The sequence below is a fragment of the Daucus carota genome, chromosome 9 (genome assembly GCF_001625215.2).
Source record: "Daucus carota subsp. sativus chromosome 9, DH1 v3.0, whole genome shotgun sequence".
Taxonomy (NCBI): Eukaryota; Viridiplantae; Streptophyta; class Magnoliopsida; order Apiales; family Apiaceae; genus Daucus; species Daucus carota.
In genome coordinates, this window is record NC_030389.2 from 30964433 (window position 1) to 30984202 (window position 19770).

At 36.3% G+C, this 19770-nt stretch overlaps 2 protein-coding genes and 1 non-coding gene across 4 annotated transcripts; all 3 read left to right on the top strand.

Moving 5' to 3' along the window:
- The first annotated feature begins 7434 nt into the window (after positions 1 to 7434).
- On the top strand, positions 7435 to 10061 carry LOC108200486 (PLASMODESMATA CALLOSE-BINDING PROTEIN 1). 2 transcript variants are annotated; one of them, XM_064084814.1, is made up of 5 exons: positions 7435 to 7645; positions 8066 to 8308; positions 8410 to 8449; positions 9143 to 9257; positions 9339 to 9911. In XM_064084814.1, exons 1-5 carry the CDS (start codon positions 7591 to 7593, stop codon positions 9675 to 9677), a joined length of 792 nt encoding a protein of 263 aa, XP_063940884.1. In that variant the 5' UTR covers positions 7435 to 7590; the 3' UTR covers positions 9678 to 9911. The 2 variants fall into 2 exon arrangements, with proteins under 2 accessions (XP_063940884.1, XP_017224148.2); XM_017368659.2 differs by lacking the exon at positions 9143 to 9257 and having other exon boundaries at positions 7439 to 7645; positions 9339 to 10061.
- A 2935-nt stretch (positions 10062 to 12996) lies between these two features.
- LOC108200949 (uncharacterized) lies at positions 12997 to 16825 on the top strand. The gene is made up of 9 exons (XM_017369223.2): positions 12997 to 13207; positions 14418 to 14538; positions 14665 to 14732; positions 14838 to 14897; positions 14984 to 15142; positions 15310 to 15456; positions 15942 to 16156; positions 16269 to 16377; positions 16475 to 16825. Exons 1-9 carry the CDS (start codon positions 13088 to 13090, stop codon positions 16553 to 16555), a joined length of 1080 nt encoding a protein of 359 aa, XP_017224712.1. The 5' UTR covers positions 12997 to 13087; the 3' UTR covers positions 16556 to 16825.
- Positions 16826 to 16911: 86 nt separating this feature from the next.
- TRNAP-AGG (transfer RNA proline (anticodon AGG)) lies at positions 16912 to 16983 on the top strand. Its single transcript has one exon. It is a non-coding gene; the product is annotated as a tRNA-Pro (tRNA).
- The last annotated feature ends 2787 nt before the right edge of the window (positions 16984 to 19770 follow it).

A 19770-nucleotide genomic window follows, 5' to 3' on the forward strand; every position in this document is an offset into this window, starting at 1 on the left:
AGCCAGCTGGGAGTTGCTGGGACACTTTCTGATGTTGACACACAGAGCACTGCTGCACGTATGCTGCCACATCACGTCGCATACCAACCCAATACCAATCGGTGGCTAGCCTCAAGTACGTTTTTAATTCTCCTGAATGACCCCCAACCACTGAGTCGTGGTATTCCCTCAACAGTATAGGTTTGACTACTGAATGACGAGGGATAACAGTACGCCCCTTATAGACCACTCTGTTTTCAACCAAGCTGAAACCATGGTGTTCGTGGCTGCCAGTAGACAAGTCCGTCTTGATGCGTTGAATAAAAGGATCTGCCCCTAATTCCTTGTCTAAATTGTCCCATGAAACACAAGGCCTTGACACTAGTGTATTGAGTACTATTTCACCTGTTTGCTTCCTGGAGAGTGCATCCGCTACGCGGTTAGCCGTCCCAGGCTTAAACTGTATTTCGAAGTCGAAACCCAACAACTTCGTGACCCACTTCTGATATTCAGGATTAATCTCTCTTTGTTGTGTCAAGAACCGCAAGCTTTGCTGGTCAGACCGGATAACGAAATGCCTGCCCAGGAGATAAGGCTTCCACCGTTGGACCGCCAAACAAATAGCAATCAATTCCTTTTCATAAACTGACTTCTGGAGAGCACGAGTACCCAATAGTTTGCTAAAATAGGCAACTGGCCGGTTGTTTTGCATGAGTACCGCCCCAATTCCAAACCCCGAAGCGTCCGCTTCTATAACAAATGTCTGCTGAAAGTTGGGCATTACAAGCACTGGTGGATTGGCCAGGGTCCTTTTAAGTTGTTCAAACGCATTTGTGGCTGTCTCAGTCCATCCGAAACTATCTTTTTTCAACTGTTTAGTGAGGGGCCTTGCTATATCAGCGTACCTGGCCACAAATTTACGGTAGTAACCCGTGAGGCCAAGAAATTTTCTTAATTCACGCAAATTCTTTGGCTGCGGCCAGTCCAACATGGCTGCTACCTTGTCACGTTCCACCTCAACCCCATCTTTCGAAATCACATGCCCAAGGTATCCAATGACAAATTTCCCAAACTCACACTTTTTAAGATTCGCATACAACGAATGCCTGGCCAAGGTCTCTAGCACTGTCTGAAGGTGTACCACATGGTCCTCCGGGCTCCTACTATACACCAAAATGTCGTCGAAAAACACCAAGACGAACTTCCTTAAATAGGGTCTGAAAATTTCATTCATCAGCGACTGAAATGTAGCAGGGGCGTTCATGAGTCCAAATGGCATTACGAGGAACTCGTAATGCCCATCATGTGTACGGAAAGCCGTCTTGTGGGTGTCTTCGGGACGTACCAAAATCTGGTGGTATCCGGCTTTCAAATCAAGCTTTGAAAACACCACTGCACCGTGTAACTCATCAAGCAATTCATCGATTACTGGAATCGGATACTTGTCAGGCACCGTCTCCTTGTTCAAAGCACGGTAGTCCACACAAAAACGCCAAGAACCATCTTTTTTTTTTAACAAGTAACACTGGACTAGAGAATGGGCTTGTGGAAGGTTTGATTATTCCAGCTTCCAACATCTCATGAATCAATCTTTCTATTTCATCTTTCTGCGTTTGCGGGTAACGGTAAGGACGAACCCCCACTGGATCACTGCCTTCCTTGAGGATAATAGCGTGCTCATGCCCTCGGGTGGGAGGTAAACCCACAGGCTCCTCAAACACCACTGAGTGTTTCTGCAATACCCCCGTCAAAAATTCTGGAATCTCCTTGTTACCTCGGCTGGGAAAATCAGTTTGGAGCTCCTTCCCTTCCATCAGACTACATTCTACCCAATAACCAACATTTCCTTTTCGTAACACCCTACGCATTGCTTTCAACGAAATCTGAGATTTGACTAGAGACGGGTCGCCTACCAAAGTCATGGGTTTCCCTTTTACTTCGAATTTCATCACTTGCGTCTTCCAATTCGTTAACACCATTCCCAATTTCTCCAACCACTGTATTCCTAGAATCACATCAGAGCTTCCCAATTTCAATGGCAGAAAATCATCTACTACCTCCATGCCTCCATCCAATTGCACTCTCACACCCTTACAAACGCCTTCCCCCCGTATAGCATCACCATTGCCAAGGGACACCCCGAAACTACCAGCCTCAACTATGGGTAAATGAGCAGCAGCCACGGTGCTAAGCGAAATGAAATTATGCGTAGCACCGGGGTCTATCATAACAATCACATTAAGATCCCCAATCAAGCCCCGAACCTTCATCGTCTTGGGGTTAGATAAACCAATAACGGAATTCAGAGAGACTTCAGTAATTACCTCTTCTGTAGGTGAGGGTGGTACCTCAGTTTCCTCCCCATCCGTCTCTCCATCGTCATCTGCAATGAGCATAACGCTGAGCTCTTTGTTCTTGCACCTATGTCCGACAGCCCATTTAGCATCACACCTGTAACAGAGGCCCTTAGCCCGTTTTTCTTGTAACTCCTTGTCCGTTAAACGTTTAACATCACCCCCAGTCTGGGCTGTGGACACCGTAGACATCGTAGAACGAACTGAAGCCTGTGATTCAGGGGAGTGAGTACCCCAACTGCGTGAGTTAGGAGGGCTGGCTGATACATACGCAGACGACGGACTGACAGTTGATGCCCCTTTGCTATACCCCGAATAGCTCCCTGTTTTTATAGAGCTCAGTCCCAATTTCTTATAGCTAATCACCTTGTGTTTCTCCTCCACCTGTACTGCCAATTCCATGGCGTGTTCGAGACTAACAGGATTCATGAGGCGAACTTCAGCCTTAATCTCCTCTTTTAGCCCATTCACAAAATGCCCGAGTAGTATATCCTCCGAGACTCGGTCCAGGGGGGCCGCCGTTTCAATGAATTTACGGCGGTACTCATTCACTGTCGTAGTTTGAGCTGTAGACAACCATTGCTCATATAAGGACCCTCCATTCATTGAACGAAACTGCCGAATGACAAACAACTTCAAATCTGCCCAGCGACGTATGGGGTGTCGCTTATTTTCCCACTAGTACCACCTTAAAGCATCGCCCTCCATAGCTACTGCAGCAGCATCCAACATCTCTTCTTCCGACATCTTATAAAAATTGAAATACCGCTCGACACGCAACACCCAACCATCCGGGTCACTCCCATCAAACACCGGCATATCCAACTTCCGGTAACGCCAGTTAGAACTAGGACCGCCTAAACCACCAGAATGACCTCCGCCATTTGGACCCCCTGCTGTATAGCTCCCTGGACCAAACACATGGCGGTTCACACTCGCCTCCCCTTTGTCGGGATGACCCCCTTGACCCAGTGGAACCCCAGTCACCGTAGAGCGCATCTCCGCCTGAAATTTCAACTGCTCAGTGCGCATAGTATTAATTAGGGTTTCGTGATATTCACGACTCCGGCTGATTCGACCTTCCAATCTCTCCGTCATCGCCTCAATTTCTACCCCCAACTTCTTTGTTGTCAAATTCTGTCCTTCCATTAACACTTCGGTCAGAGAGTGGCGCATGGCTTCGATCGCCGTCTCCACCGATTTCGCCACCATCTCCTTCATCGTCTCCTCCAGATCTGTTACCTTCTGCTCAAGAAAATCCAACCGTTGCGCCGTCGTCGGAGGACCCATTTGGACCGAACGGCTCTGATACCAATTTGTAATAGAATCAACTACTGTTACCCAAATAGAGCTCAATTACTTAGGAATAATAGTGCGGATAACTGTTTTGCAATACAATACGATTAAACTAAGAAGGTAAAGCTGGACATTCGAGAGGCCAGACTCTCCATACTAGCAAGCAACAATAACAAAATATCAGATAAGAAACCCTAACAGCCTCCATGTGCCTATACGTGCTTTCCCCCTTTCTCTTGTGCTTTTACTTCTTTACCCCTGGACTGTCGGGTGCTTTTACTCCTTTGCCCCTGAACTGTCTTCTGGAATATGTTAACGGTAACTCAATCCTCCTGTGCATCACAAAGAACTTGTTGTAACATGAATAACACTATAGATCCATTTCTTTAAAAAAAAAACACTATAGATCCATGATTCTATTAACAAGAAAATACAAGATCATGCTACTGATACTACCAGACATACTTCTAATAACTAATATGGTTTGGACATGAAATTTGTCATTTCATAAATTGCACTATCGTTGCAATATCTATTTTTTAAAAAAAGCTATGTAGTTAACTAAACTACAAAATTTAATATTCATATCATATTAATTCTGATTATTTTGAATTCTGAAAGACTTCGATTCCGTTAACAATGTGTGCACCAATATTATTGTACAACGTTTCTCGTAAATACATATTCCTTCTTTTTTTTTACGTGAGAACCCGCACCGCTGCCCTTCGGGTGCGCACCGATTTAATCTCAAAATTTTAGAAAAATTTAGTTAATTTTTAAGATTTTAATTGACAGCCATAAATTTTAGAACCGAAATAAAAAAAAAAACTCGATATTCTCGAATGACTGGTCCCTGGCCACGAAGGCTAAGGTAAAAAGAGCACCACAGAGCAGTGGTGCTATAGCAAGAAAAGGAACCCAACAGCTACCAGATTCGAAGGCGATGCTGAATTTCCCCAACTTCTGCAAAATGAGAGAGAGAGACATCATACATAATGCAAACTCGTTTTGACAAAAACATTTCATCCAAGAAATGAGTGGCAAAACATTAATGGCGGGCCCTCCCTTCAATCAATCTAGCACTGTGCTACAAAAATTTTGTAAACACAAATATGATCAGAAACATGACAGCCATTCTGAAAGATAGGGATGATGATAGTATCATATATTTAGAGGGGCTGACAATATTAGACCCGATCCAAACCCGATCTAAACCCGCAACTTGATTTAGAGTCCGTTTGGTTGAACTTATGGCTTATGACTTAACGTGTCTTATCTGATAAGCTGATAGCTAAAAATATCTGTTTGGGTAATCTTGGCTTAAGAATGACTTACGAGTTATTAAAAATATAATAATAAAAATAAAAGTGATTTATGAGTAACTTATAATTTGGGAGTAATTTTTATAAAAAAAAAAAGTTCAAAAAAATTTAGCCACGGTAAAAAGTACCTCAAACTAACTTCTGGCTCTAAGTCAGCTTCTGGTTTATTTCTCACTTTAAGCTAGCTTCTGACTTATTATACATACAGACATTTTTCAGTTTAAAGCCAGAAATAGCTTAAAACCCGGGCTTTAAGCCCGGGAAAACACCCTCTTACTAAGACAAAATTCGAAAGTGACCCGAAAATCATCCGATTGACACGAAATGGACTCGAAATGACCTGAAATTAGAATTTCGTTTCTAATAATTTCAATTTTGAGTTTCATTCAATTATAAGTGATTTTAGCTTTATCCGAAATCGACTTGATTGCTGACACGAACATGACCCGTTATCCGAAATTGTCATCCCGATATTTAGTCCCAAAAAAAGGTTAAATAAAAGGCAATATATAGTTAATGTTATAATATTATATATATATATATAGGGCCGTGCTCCAGAGAGAACCAGTACTTAAAATAGAACCATAAAACCACTAAGGTTTTGTTGCAGACCCCCTATATTTTTCATAAATTTTCAGGATTTTAATCTAAATACATGTTTTTGTGTATCGTCGTGTGTGTTCAAAAGTAATTTTAAAATATAATACATAACTAAGACATTTTTTTCATTTCAAGTTCTCCTGCAGAACCGTAACTAATACTCTTTTTCATTTGAAGTTCTGCTGCAGAACCCTAGCTAATATTAAAAATAAGGTAATGGCTCTAAGGTTCTCTAGATGGTTCTCTCTAGATATATATCAAAAATGTATGATTTAATATACCTTTTTATGGAATATATGTTTTTTGATCGAAAGCAACTTCATTAAACCACCAAATAATCCGACATGAGAGTCTCCAACAATATAGATGGAGTTTATGGAATATATTTTATTGCATATTTTTGTCGAAGGAGTTGGACTTTAAAAACATAATCTAATATTTTAAACACAAAATCGCAACATTCAAATTTTCAACTTCTTTTAATTTCTGACCCCGCTTAAAAATCATGGATAATATAAGTTGTTGCTTATTTTAAATATTATAAAAAGAGTAAAAATATTAAACATATAAAATTGTGCTATAATTTATGATTATAAATATTAAAATCAAAACTTAATATTCAAAATTTATCAAAAAAATTTGATAAAACAAAAATTTTAACTATATCATACGATAATCAATAAATCCATAAATCTTGGCGAAAAGAAAAAAAAACAAATCGACAATGTGGCATTTCTGCAAAATCACTGCTCCTTCCGTCCCACCCAATTATATATATTTTAGCGTGGAGACGAGACTAAGAAAAATATAAAAGATGAATAAAGTTGGTTGAAAAGTGAGTAAAGTAGTAGGATTCATTTATATTTAATCATAAATTTGAGATAATGGAAAAAAGTAGTGGGTATAACTGTGTTTATTACTCCCTTCGTTTCAAAATATATATCCATTTAAAAAAAAATATTTCAGAATACTTGTCCACCTTAACTTTCGATGTAAATTTATATTTCCAAAATAACTCTTTTTTCACATATTTCAAATTTTTTATTTCCAAGATCAACTATATGTCACGTATTATGTTCAATTAATGATTTAATACAACTCCTTTTTCTTAAAAGTGAATTTTCTGAACTATGTGATTTTTAGAAAGTGGACATGTAATTTAAAATGGAGAGAATATTATTATAGAATGGAGATAATGAAATTGTTATCCATTTTTCGCGTTGGTCGCTGAAGCCGTTTTCTTTTAAGGGTGACAATTTTTGGCATGGTATCCTAAAGGATGTGAAACTTGCAGACCTCATTGGTTTTGATATTGATCTTACGGGGAGAACTAGATAAAAGCGTTTTCTCTATGGGTGACAATTTTTCGCTTCCGATTCTTAGATGAGGTGTGTGGTATTTTTCAAACACTTGTCACATGCGGCAAAAAATCACCGAAACTGATTAATGGTTAGTGGAGGAAAATAATGAGATGTCATAATATTTTATATTGTTAAAATTTTCATTTTCGAATGTATAGAAAAATACCGATATATTTTAAAGATATTTTATATTGTTAAGATTTCCATTTTCGAATGTATAGAAATGTCGGTATATCCTGAAGATATAGAAATGAATGAGACCGGGGAATCTAAGGGAGGGGTTAGGAGTTGCGGGCCTTGTGGCCCACATCAATTAAATAAGCTTGAGTTACATTTGCCTTTGCCTATCCATGTCATGTGAGTCTAGCACCGTTTAAAAAACAAACGTAAAACCCACAAACATAAAATAACAAGACACGTGGACACCTAGTACAGCATCATGACCAAATAGCAGCTTCTCTCTGCTCCACATCTCTCTAGAAATCTTGTAAGTATATTTTTTGTATAAAAAGCTCTTGTACATATACACGCAAAACTTTACCCACCGTCTTTCTTTTTCTCTAGAGATCTCCATTCTCTTAAATATAACTTTTCTTTCTCTCTCACACCATAGCTATCATTCTATTCTCTTCATATATTCTCACTTATTTAACTTTAATTCTTGCATTAAATTAAATTATGGCTCTTCTTCTAGGTGCCTTTATGTTCTTGCTTTCAATGGCTGCTCAGTCCAGTAAGTAATCTTCAAAATTATCATTTTTTTAGTTAATTTAGTGTCTTGCTGGGATTTTTGAGATGGTTTTTTTGCATATAGTGAAATTTTGTGAAAAGTTTGTATTTTTATGGGATTTTCCTGGTTTTCTTGAATCTTCTTGATTTTTTAAAGTAAATTTAATGTTTAGCTAGTATATATGAGATGGGTTTTTTTGCATTTAGTGGAATTGTGAATAAAGATTGGATTTTTATGAGGTTTTTGTGGTTTTCTTGATTTTTCTTGAAATTTCTATTTATTTTGAGTAAATTTACTGTTGGGCTAGTGTATTTGAGACTCTCTTCTTTTTCTTCTTCTTTTTTTTTTTTTGCATTTAGTGAGATTGTGAAAAAGTTTGGATTTTTATGGGATTTGTGTGGATTTCTTGAATTTTCTTGACAGATGGAGCTTCATATTGTATTTGCAAAGATGGGTTGAGTGATGCAGTGTTGCAGAAAAATATAGATTATGCTTGTGGAGCTGGAGCTGATTGTTCAGCAATTAGTCAAGGTGGTTCTTGTTTTAACCCAAACACAGTAAAAGACCACTGTAATTATGCTGTTAATAGTTATTACCAGAAGAAAGGTCAAGCTACTGGAACCTGTGATTTCTCAGGCACTGCAATTCCTAGTGCTAGTCCACCAGGTGATTTTTGAAAGTCTTGTTTCTGCTTTTGCTATGTAAATTTACATCTTTTTCGAGATTTCGACTGTATGTCTGATTTTATTGTAAATTTTGTTTTACAGCTCTTGCTACTACTGGATGTGTTTTTCCATCAAGTGGCAGGTATGTGAATTTTTATTTGCACATTTTTGTCATATCAAGATCTTGTTTTTCAGTTTGAATCAATGTGCTAATTGTTTGATATAGACTGTTTGTAGTAAAGCGTGGAAATGAATTTGAATGCTGTAAATGAGCTTGTCCTTGTCTTTTTGAATTTTCTTATGTGTGAAATTGCAAAGATTCTTGATTATGAAGGTATGAAAGGGAGGGGATTGTTGTTTATGTACTTTTTAAAATAAAGTTTCATATTCTTCAATTTGATTCCTCCTTTTTTTGACTACTTGGTTTTCGTTTGCTCTTTTTTTTTCCTCCTTTAATTGTTACTTTGAGGCTTCCTCCGTTTCTAACCATTGATTTGGGGAAGGTGATTGGTGCCTTGACAGATATAGGTTTGTAAATGCTTCATCTATCAACGGCACACCTTGGTCCCTTTTCGTTTTTGGAACCATTTCTCATCCCTTCTAAGTTGTATCACTGAGTATCTTTCGTGGCTGTTTACCGCCATTTCATAGTATATTATGTTCCAGGCCACAGCAAATCTGGGTTTTCTTTGTTGAGGGCTACGAGCACTTCATATAAAATTTTATATCATTGCGTAGGAATGAAAATTGTTATATCATGGAGTTCAGCATTTATTCTTAAAGGATATTGTTGATGGGTTGGCTGTATATTCCGGATTACTCTAACTTATTGTAGGGTCTGGTCCTGGCGACGGAATCAGTTACTCTGTAGTTTGCAGTTGACATTGATAACCCATTTATTCCATGTAGCGAGGAAAATGATAAAGTCCCTACCTTGTACAATATTCTTGGTAACGTAGTGTCTGTGTTGAAGGTCCATAATTTATTGCTTAGAAGATTAACATTTCATTTAATATCTTGATTGTTTGCAGTGGAGGAACCCCAACCACACCTGGGACCGGCACACCGGGAACAGGAACGCCAGGAACCGGCACACCGGGAACAGGAACGCCAGGCACCGGCACACCGGGAACAGGAACGCCAGGCACCGGCACACCCGGGACAGGAACGCCAGGCACCGGCACACCCGGGACAGGAACGCCAGGCACCGGCACACCTGGGACTGGTACCCCCGGCACCGGCACACCCGGGACTGGTACACCTGGAACAGGAACCCCAGGAACGGGGACACCAACAGGCACAGGTACGGGTACACCTGGAATTGGAAATCCAGGCACAGGAACACCTTCAACAACAGTTCCAGGAACTAGTCCGTTCCCCGGTCTTGCTCCAACAGGTGTCATCAGCAATCCAGACGGCAGTGGATCTGCAAGTCCACATCAATGTGCACACTCCTCTTACTCTTTAACATTAACACTCATGTTTTCAGTCTTGTTCTGTTTCAAGCTTTGAATAAAGAATGTCTGAAATTAGTGGATCTTCTTTAGTATCTGAATCCTGTTCTGCACTAGAGTGGACCTCAGTTGTGGAGAGAGCCTTTGTTATCTGTTCCTGTATGTTAAAAGGGATGGGAATTGGATTCCCTAGCTAGTAGCTGTTAGTCGAGTAAGGAATCTGATCTCTTCCCTTTAAATTTATTCCATTTGTATATCTAATGAGTGATTTTAATTTTATTATGATCAATAATTAGCTTCTGTGCTTCTTCCCCTTTTGACCCTTTCACAATCTGCTTTTGTGCGCTATGAGAATCAATCACAATCAGTTTTCTAGCTTACCCATATCTTTTCACAATGTTTAGCTAAGCAGGCATTTGTTGTTAAATTTTGATTATGTCTGTGATCAGCAGAATCTTGTCCCTTCCGGAAAGATAAAGATTGCGACTTTGATTGCCAACGAGTACCTTAACATTTACCAATGCCTGCCATACTATGATATTGAAGCTAGTCATCACCATCCCAGTAACATTCTGACTATAATTTTGCTTCAGAACTACTCCAGTTCAAGAGTATCTAGCATTCTAAGAACACACACATGGTACTCTTTTTTTTTTTCTTTTTTTTTGTCACACACACATGGTACTCTTATCATAATGTAGATACAAGCTTCTGTACACTACTAGCCAAGCAAATCTTTTGAAGGGTTAGCTCTCATGCAGCTCCTTGACAAAGGGTGACATTTTGAACATTTTTCTGTTTTTTAGTTGCAAAAGAACTTTTTCTTTTTCTTTCTTTTTTTTTTTTTTTTTTTCATTTGAAGGGTTAGCTCTTGTTTCATGCAGCCCCTTGGGCCTTGACAAAGGGTGACATTTTTCTTTTCTTTTTTTCCGATGATTTGGGCTTACACACCTGGATGGGCGGGAGTCGGAGTCGAAACCAGGATAACAAACGATAAATCTGTCATTTGGCTTATTCAATTGTGCTAGCAAAAGAACGATTATTAGTTGCAAAAGAACGGCGACATTTTGAACATTTATCTGTATTTTTCCGTCTTTTAGTTACGAAAACCCCTTGACAAACAGTCACATTAATCGGGACAAACTTTGAACTGTCAACTACATTTGTTAATAAAACAAAAAATGAATTAAACAAATATTCAATTTGTTTTCAAATTGTTTAACACATAAAATATCAACAAAAAAAATTATCTAAAAGATGTTATAATGATATCTCAAGCAATCGAATTTATTCAAGTGTGAACATAATAATATCAATCTTCACGTATGCACAATTTATAACCCAATACAATGTTCAGAACAATCAGTTATATCAATTGATATTGGAGCGATAAATACCCTCCGGATATGAGCAATTTTTTGTTATGAAAGCGATAATCTTCGCTTCCCATATTTGATGTAAACCCTCTGGATCAACCAAACATTCTTGTAGGTCTTTTTTAAGAAAAATTACCGAAATTCATAATAAGACACACGAAAAATATCAAAACATAAAATAATAATATACCAAAAAAATAAGTATTACCAACAACCTTAATAACAAGTTAGTCAATCAGCAATCTTGATTTTATCATAAAAATTGGTAACAAGAGTGATGATGGAAAAAAGAAAGAGTTTAATTAGTCAAGATAATGAAGATTGAAGAATGAAAAAATAATGACCGAGAATTCTAGTTTCAGAAATCGACTCACAAAATCCTAGTTTTTATTATATTAATAATTTTTATAATTAAAAAATGATGAAAAAGTTATTAAGATACATCAATTAAACTTTAAGAGCATGTCCAACGGTGCTCATAAATCATTCCTTAAACAATAATATAAAATGTGACTCCTGGTAAGTTATTTGATGTCTTTGACATTACTATGGAGACCACGTTTTCATTAGAGACTTGAAGACCACTTATGTACTGCAACTAGAATACTTCATAAAAACATTGCAAAACATATTATTTTCCGAATCATGTTCTACAAAGATTATTATTTTATTGACAATCTTGCAAATTTTATACATTTGACGAATAAAACATTAAAAAACATATTATTTTACAAAATCATGTTTAGTGTGCAGAACATTTGTTAATCGTGCAGATGTTCTGCTTGTTTACCATAAATAATTTTCAACATTTTCAATGAAATAGTGATATTTATCGAATGTACTTCGCAAAACAATAGATTTAAGTGTTTTAATTACAGAATATAAGTGGTCTCTAAAGTCTCCGATGAAAACGTGGTCACCATATAACTTTTCTCTATCTATATTTTTTTTAAAAAAATTTAGTTACACGTCGAATTCTGAATTCATAAGCACTTGGAAAAGGTGATAAGAGCATCTCCAACCATCTAAAACTCTTGGCTAAAAGGTGAGTTGACATACTTAAAATAAAAAAATTTAGCCAACAGCTCCAAAAAATTCCAACCATGCTCATCTGTTGTCTATAAATTTAGCCAACCTCCGATGGATGACTAAATTTGTCGAACCTCTACAGGTCTGTAAGAAAATCTGTAGGAAGATTGTACATCATTTATTACCATATTGAACTGATATATTCTATTTTAACAATTTAAAATATTAATAACATACTATTTTTAAATTTTAGCCAACCAATATAGCCAGTACCGTTGAAGTAAAATGTCTTACAGATTCAGCAAATTTTATATAATGTCTTACAGGTCCAATTTAGCCAACGCGAGATACTCTAACTCCAATGCTACTATTTATACTTGGCTCCTTATTCACATTTCTAAAAGAGAAAGAAGATTGAAGGGAAATTAATACTCCCTCCGTCCCATTTTAATTGACACTTATTCCTTTTTGGGACGTCCCAAAAAGAATGAACCTATTAAACTTACTATTTTTGAACACTACTTTTCACTATTACACCCACTACTTTCTTCCACTATCTCTATTCTATAATAATATAAACACTATTACACCCACTACTTTCCTCCACTATCTCAAATCTATTATTAAAATTTTGATGGGTCCCACCACTTTACCAACTTTTCAACCTTTTTACTACCTTTTTCTTAATCTCCGTGAAAGTCAAAGCAGTTCAATCATATTGGGACGGAGGGAGTATGATATTGAGTCAAGAGCTACTGGATGCTCTTTAAAAGAAAGTCCTAAACTTTTAAAGAGCATTGGAGCACTAAATTTTGATTTGCTTCTAAAATTTAGAGTTAGAAGCTTGTTTAGAGAGTATTTTGGAGTTAGCTCTAAGTTTCGTGTGTTCCTCCCTTCCTTATCTGACTCGAAAACTGGGACATGGACGGAGAGCAGAGAACTCAACCGGCGGCGCCACCGCGGAGACAGCAAGGAAATGCCGGAGATTCTCCTAATAACTCTTTACCTATGCTTTTGGCATTCATCGCAATTTTCGTTTTAGTTAGTTTCCTCTTTTTTTACCGAACTGGTACGTACGTCCGTGTACAAATTAAATATTCGAGAATATTTGTTTAACTAGGTTCGAACTAACAACTCCCCTGGAACCCTAAGTACTTGACAACCGAGCTTAGTTGGATCATATATCGTATTTAACAAACTCTTCGGATCTCGTAAAAAATAGTAGTACAAAATATTGTTTAGGACAATATAAGCCGTGGGGTTTCAACTCGAGATCTCATAATCATGTTAAATTACGAACTCGCTGTTAGAAGTAAGTGTTATAATTATTTATTAAATTTTAAGAATGTATATTATGTATTAATGAATTTCTTGTTTACAAGTTCAAATTTGTATTTGTATTAATAATGGTCAAATACTCTGCTTCTTGCTTATCTGAAGTTTGAATCCTCGACCTCTTGTTACGATATGAAGATGGCGTGGCGTGTATACTTGAATTATCATAGTAGGGATGTTTGTGGAATTGAAAAGTGGTATACTAAAACATGTGTTTGGGAAACGTGTGAACAAATTGAAATTTGAGGATATTAGGGATCTCATGATTAGAAATGAAGTGCGAGATGAGAAGAATTCTGATATCTTGTTATGAAATCTTATGATATTTGGGAGGATGACTTGATGTTTGAATTATGCTTATGTTTCGGTATTTAGGGTTATGATTTTTGGACAAAGGGTACCTTTTGCTTAGGAAATTTATTTGTAATAGCACAATATACAGTTTCATTTGAGCACATCATTTTGAACATCAAGATGAAGTTCTTGATAGATATTTCCTTGAGTTTCATTGTATTGTTCTTAGAAGTAGCCAGTGTCACCAGATACCTGGAGTATACTGTGCTCTAAATGATTTCATCTCATGGATTCATACAATTACAGTGAATGCAATGTTGTAACTTTAATATGTTAAGTTGCGCGTTTATGTTTCTTGAAATTTGTTATGAATGCAGACCAGAGATTTGGTTGAAGTCCTTGACATTCCTTATTTTATAGGTTTTGAATATATCGGCATCAGATTTAACGAGTAGCTTATCTTTAGTACACCAAGTGCCAGAAGGCCATGTTAGGAGAAGAGCTTGATTTAGTCATATTGTGACTTTAATATGTATATAGTTGCACGTTTGTGTTTCTTGAATTCTGTCTGGACTGTAGACCAGAAATATAGTTAAAGCCCTTGACATTACTAATTTTCTAGGTTCTGGTTCAATCGGCATCAGATTTAACGAGTAGCTTATCTATCATACACCAAGTTCCAGAAGGCCATGTCGGGGTTTATTGGAAAGGAGGTGCCCTGCTAAAAACAATCACAGATCCAGGTTTGATACATTGCCGTATTAAAGTTCAATGTGCATGCTACTCCTGTCAGTCATCGCGGGATTATGGAAATTGCTTATATTTTAGTTTTATAGAATTTTTCTTAATACGGCTTTATAATGTTATAGGCTTTCATTTGAAGCTGCCACTTATAACATACTTTGAGCCCGTCCAAGTGACCCTTCAGACGGATCTGGTAAATATAATTCTGTTAAAGCCTTACATCTGGAAGAGTGCAGGACCTTTAATCTTTAGCTGATAATTTCTCCTACACTATTCATATTGCTATTATTGTTTTCAGGTGAGAGATATTCCATGTGGCACAAAAGGCGGTGTGATGACTAACTTTGAGAAGATTGAGGTGATTATTCGAGATTATTGTTTGCCTCATATGAATATCTGCTCGCTGCCTTAATTGTGGTATTTATATTGAAATTATGCTCTCAGGTTGTTAATCGCCTTAAAAAGAATTATGTTTATGAAACGCTACTGAACTATGGCGTACATTATGACAACACATGGATCTATGACAAGATTCATCACGAGATTAATCAGTTCTGCAGTGGCCATTCTCTTCAGCAAGTATATATCGATATGTTTGATCAGGTAACTAACTAAACAGCTTTGATGCTGATAAATGACTGTTGGTTGTCACTTTTTTAGAAATCGGCATTTGGTCATATATTTTATTAATTTCAGTTTGAATGTTGCTTCTGTACTGATTCTTCTTGATTATCATTTTACATATTGACTAAACAAAGTGAACTCTTCAGATTGATGAAAAAATGAAAGACGCTCTTCAGGCTGATTGCACACGTTATGCTCCAGGTATAGAAATTATAAGTGTGCGTGTCACAAAACCTTCTATCCCAGAGAGTGTAAGGCGGAATTTTGAGCAGATGGAGGAAGAACGCACTAAGGTATTCTATCTTTTCGTTATTGACCACGCTGTTTTCAGCAGATAGAGATTATTGACTATTACTACCAAACATGATAGAAAGTAGTAAATTCTCAAGGCAACAACTACATAGAGCTTCTGAGTAACAAGTGCTGTGTAATAAAGGTTCTCAATATCTGTAGAATGTGTTTGTTAATGTCCCGCTGTTCAACTTCTTGTTATTTTATAGGTCCTTTATGATTGAGTATCTTTAAGTATGTCGGAAACTTTCATTGATGCCTTGTAGTTTGTACAGTACTCATCTCTCATTCCTAGTTACTTCCTTTGATTTGCTAATTTATACTAGTTTTTTTTTTTTTTTTAATCACAAGCACTTTCTTTTTGCCTGACGGTGGGATGTAAGAGATTAAGCAGGCTGGTTTAATAGGCCCGAGTTAATGGTTAATATCTAGCAGTAAACTAGGCATCTATAATTGGTTGTGAGTTGTGACAGATGTTTTCATGCAGGTCATGATTGCAGTGGAGAAACAGCGGGTAGCTGAGAAGGAGGCCGAGACTCAGAAGAAGATAGCTATAAGTGATGCTCAGAAGCATGCTCATGTTAGCGCAATCCAGATGGAACAGAAGTTGGCTGAGAAAGATAGTGCACGGAAAGAAGAGGAAATTGCCAATGCTATGTATCTAGCCAGAGAAAAGAGTTTGGCTGATGCTGATTTCTACAAGTACTGTTTAATTTTCCTCTCGTCCTCCGTACACTAATTTGTGCATGTATAAATGTAGAGAAGTATTCAGATAGATATCATTTTGTAACAAGTGAATGTCTTTACTCTACAGAACAATGAGAGAAGCAGAGGCAAACAAGTTAAAACTGACTCCTCAGTTTCTGGAGCTCAAGTTCATCAAAGCAATTGCTAACAACTCCAAAATATTCTTTGGCAACAAGGCGAGTCTAATTTCTCTCTGAGCCTTACCTAAAGGAATCACACACTGCAAAAAAGAAACACATTTCTCCATAATTCTTAACGAGTTTTGCATTGCAGGTACCAAATATGCTTTTTGACCAGAGACTTTTGGGAAACTTTTTCCAGGATGCAGCACCGATAGAAAAGCTGGACACTTAGTTTAAATAAGGCTCAAAAGCTTCAGTCAAGAAATTTTCAGAAAATGGGACTTGGTGAAACTTGAAAGTGATGAATATTTGGTCAGGATTACAGATCACCTCGAAACTCATTTTCTCATTTGTTTTGTTGTTTGTTATTTGTATGGATTATCGATCGATCGCTTGGGAACTCTATTCTGGTTTTGTTTGTTCTTTGTTATTTGTATCAATGGCACACAATGTTTGTCTATCAGGGCAGGATTATTCTTTTATGTATTTGTCATTGTAAATAGCTTGCTCACTGTTTTTTTGGCCTGTGGGATTTTAGAAGATGTTAAGTCCCGGTTTTATATCAACAAAACCAATTTTACTCGAACTGGGCATTTGGTCTAGTGGTATGATTCTCGCTTAGGGTGCGAGAGGTCCCGAGTTCAATTCTCGGAATGCCCCCTCTTTTTATTTTGTTTTACCTATTTACTTATGGTTCACTGCAATTGTAAGTATAGCAGGCTACTGTTCACTAGCACGAAACATATAAGAATGGGAGATGGAGTGACGCCATTGAGGAGCTGCTTTCAGTTGTTGTTAAGATTGATCCAGGAACAATGGTGGCAAAACACAAGATTGATATAAGAATGTGTGTTCAGTTAGGGTGAGGAGCCTGGGTGTTGAACATTGCGTACAAACAAATCCAGTGCATAAAAATGACTGTGACCATCTGATTTTTCTCTCTTGCCATTTGGCAAACAATAAGAAAAGTGTAGAGTGCAACCAGCAGAAGAGAAACAACCAACAAATCCAACCGACTGTTAATGCGGCCCACAGAGCATTAGCCGGACTGTTGATGCGGCCCATCGCCCATGGTTCCCGATACCATTACTATGATTATCCTTCCCTGACGAGACTTGTGAAACGAAGAGGGAAGTATAGCAGTACAAGTCGAGCGCGCCATTTGTTCTTTCAGTTTCCCAGGCCCCTAAATGCAGCTCCCACTCTTCTATTGGCCTGGGCAGATGCAGGATATCTTGGAAAGCCGCCGGGCAGTAGCCTCTTGCATGCCTTGTCATAATTGATTTGATTTTTCAACTTAACAAGCAACCGTGTGAGTAATAGTAATAGCTTCCTTAATTACTTGTTTGTCACATTTAAATTGCTTTTGAAAATAACTAATAATATTTTATTTATTAAAATAGCTTTTGAAAAATATATTGTGATTAGTCGGAACAAATAAATATATTCGATAATTAGCCGGAATGATTAATGGGGTAGTAGTCGAAATATATAAAAATAAATAATAATATTTTATTTATTAAAATAGTCTTAAAAAAATATGTTTTACTTTTAATCAAAATTACGATGCTTCAAGTTGGTTAAAAAAATAAATATTAATATTCAAATAAATAAGTGATACAAAATATTTGGGAATTTAATCTGATTAATCGAGGTATTATCAGAATATAATAAAATTTAATTTATTTACTAATTTTTAAAAAGTTATGTTGTAATTAATTAAAATGAATAAATAATATAAAATATATTCGAAAATTAGTTGATTAATAATGTACCGAGCATTGTTATCAGCCGTTGTCTGTTGGTAAGTTTTAACAACAAGACTTGTTGGACAACACTAGAATACTTAATATACAAGGAGACAAGCAAGCCCGTGAGGTGGCCCCCGCTTATCGTTCCCCAACCACTCACTCTCTTAGTCTCTTTCAAAGCAGTTGTAAAGCACTCACCTCCGGTTTGTCAATTTTCACTCGGTCATGGCCGTCTTGTGCATTTTTACAAACTTCAATGGTTAAACCGGATATTCTGATAGCTTGATGGTTGGTGTGTCCAGCACTACGAATCTCAATGGTAAAAATGTATTTTAGCCTTCCTTGACACATTTAATTAGGTTTCAAAAAAATCAAAGAAAATGTAATTACTCCACGTGAACAGTGTTCTTAAAATCCCCGATTTAACCGATAAATCCCAATTAATCCTCTGCAAGGTCGGTCACCGATCCGATTAATCCTTATATATATTTAATAATCGAAGTATATGTGATAAATTATTAAAGTTAAAATATTATATTACTTTAAATATGAATAATTATAGAGTTTATGAATATAGTAAGGGGCCGTTTGGTTCATTTCGGGGAAACGGAATGGAATTTAGAAAGGGAAATGCAGAGAAAGGAAAAGAATGATCCTGAATTGTTTTACCTGTTTGGTTTTGTTGCAGAAACGGAATGGAAATGTGTGTGATTAATTTTATATTCGATTTTTTTAATATTATATAATTTCAAAAGAGTTAAATGTATTCATATTTATACCAAGATAATTTATTAACATTCTAATAAATTAATATAATTTATTTAACCATACTATTATTTTTTTTTAAAAATTAACATGTGAATTATGTCACAGTTATATTTAATTTAAAAAACTAAATTGAAAATTATTTTTAATTTCTGAAAATACTTTATATGATGATTTTTTATATTAATTGTTTAAAATATGAATTATAACTCAAAATAGAAAAAAGTTGGGGAAAGGGAATCCAAATACCTAGTTGGGAGTGGGGAATGAGATATGAGGATTATTGGGTAAACCTACTACTAAAAAAGGGGAAAGAGAATGATGATTATTACAAAACAAACACATACAAAGAGAATCAATCAGATTGATTACCTTTCCCTTTCCTGAATACCCCTAACCAAACGGCCTCTAAATATATTAGTTATTAAATAGCTAATATAATAATAACTAAATATTAAATAATATTTTAATATTAAAAGAAACCCGATTTTAACTCCGATTAATCCCCGATTTCCGATTAATCCTTGAATCGGTAGCTCAACCGATTAGGTCCGATTCCCGATTACTGTAACACTGCACGTGAATACAAATAATTGAAGTTAAACAGGTGGTTATAAATTTTATCTGCACTTAAGTAAACTAAAAAGAAAAGAGATACAATATATTGAACATAATCGGGAATCGGACATAATCGGCTGAGTTACCGATTCAGGGTTATTGAAAATCGGGAATTAATTGAAAATATTAATCGAAGTGAAAATCGATTGTATTTTAATATTTAAATATTATTTAATATTTTGTTATTATTATACCAGTTATTTATTAACAAATATATATTTACCATATCACAAATTCTTCAATTGTTCATAATTAAAGTAATATAATATTTTGATTTGAATAAGTTATTATATATATTTTTATTAAGAAAATT

Coding starts and splice junctions, on each gene's coding strand:
- LOC108200486 (XM_017368659.2), top strand. CDS start 7,591: ATGGCTCTTCTTCTAGGTGCCTTTATGTTCTTGCTTTCAATGGCTGCT. Junction 7,646..8,065: donor TTCAATGGCTGCTCAGTCCA/GTAAGTAATCTT, acceptor TTTTCTTGACAG/ATGGAGCTTCATATTGTATT. Junction 8,450..9,338: donor GTTTTTCCATCAAGTGGCAG/GTATGTGAATTT, acceptor GATTGTTTGCAG/TGGAGGAACCCCAACCACAC.
- LOC108200949 (XM_017369223.2), top strand. CDS start 13,088: ATGGACGGAGAGCAGAGAACTCAACCGGCGGCGCCACCGCGGAGACAG. Junction 14,733..14,837: donor TGACCCTTCAGACGGATCTG/GTAAATATAATT, acceptor TATTGTTTTCAG/GTGAGAGATATTCCATGTGG. Junction 14,898..14,983: donor CTAACTTTGAGAAGATTGAG/GTGATTATTCGA, acceptor TTATGCTCTCAG/GTTGTTAATCGCCTTAAAAA.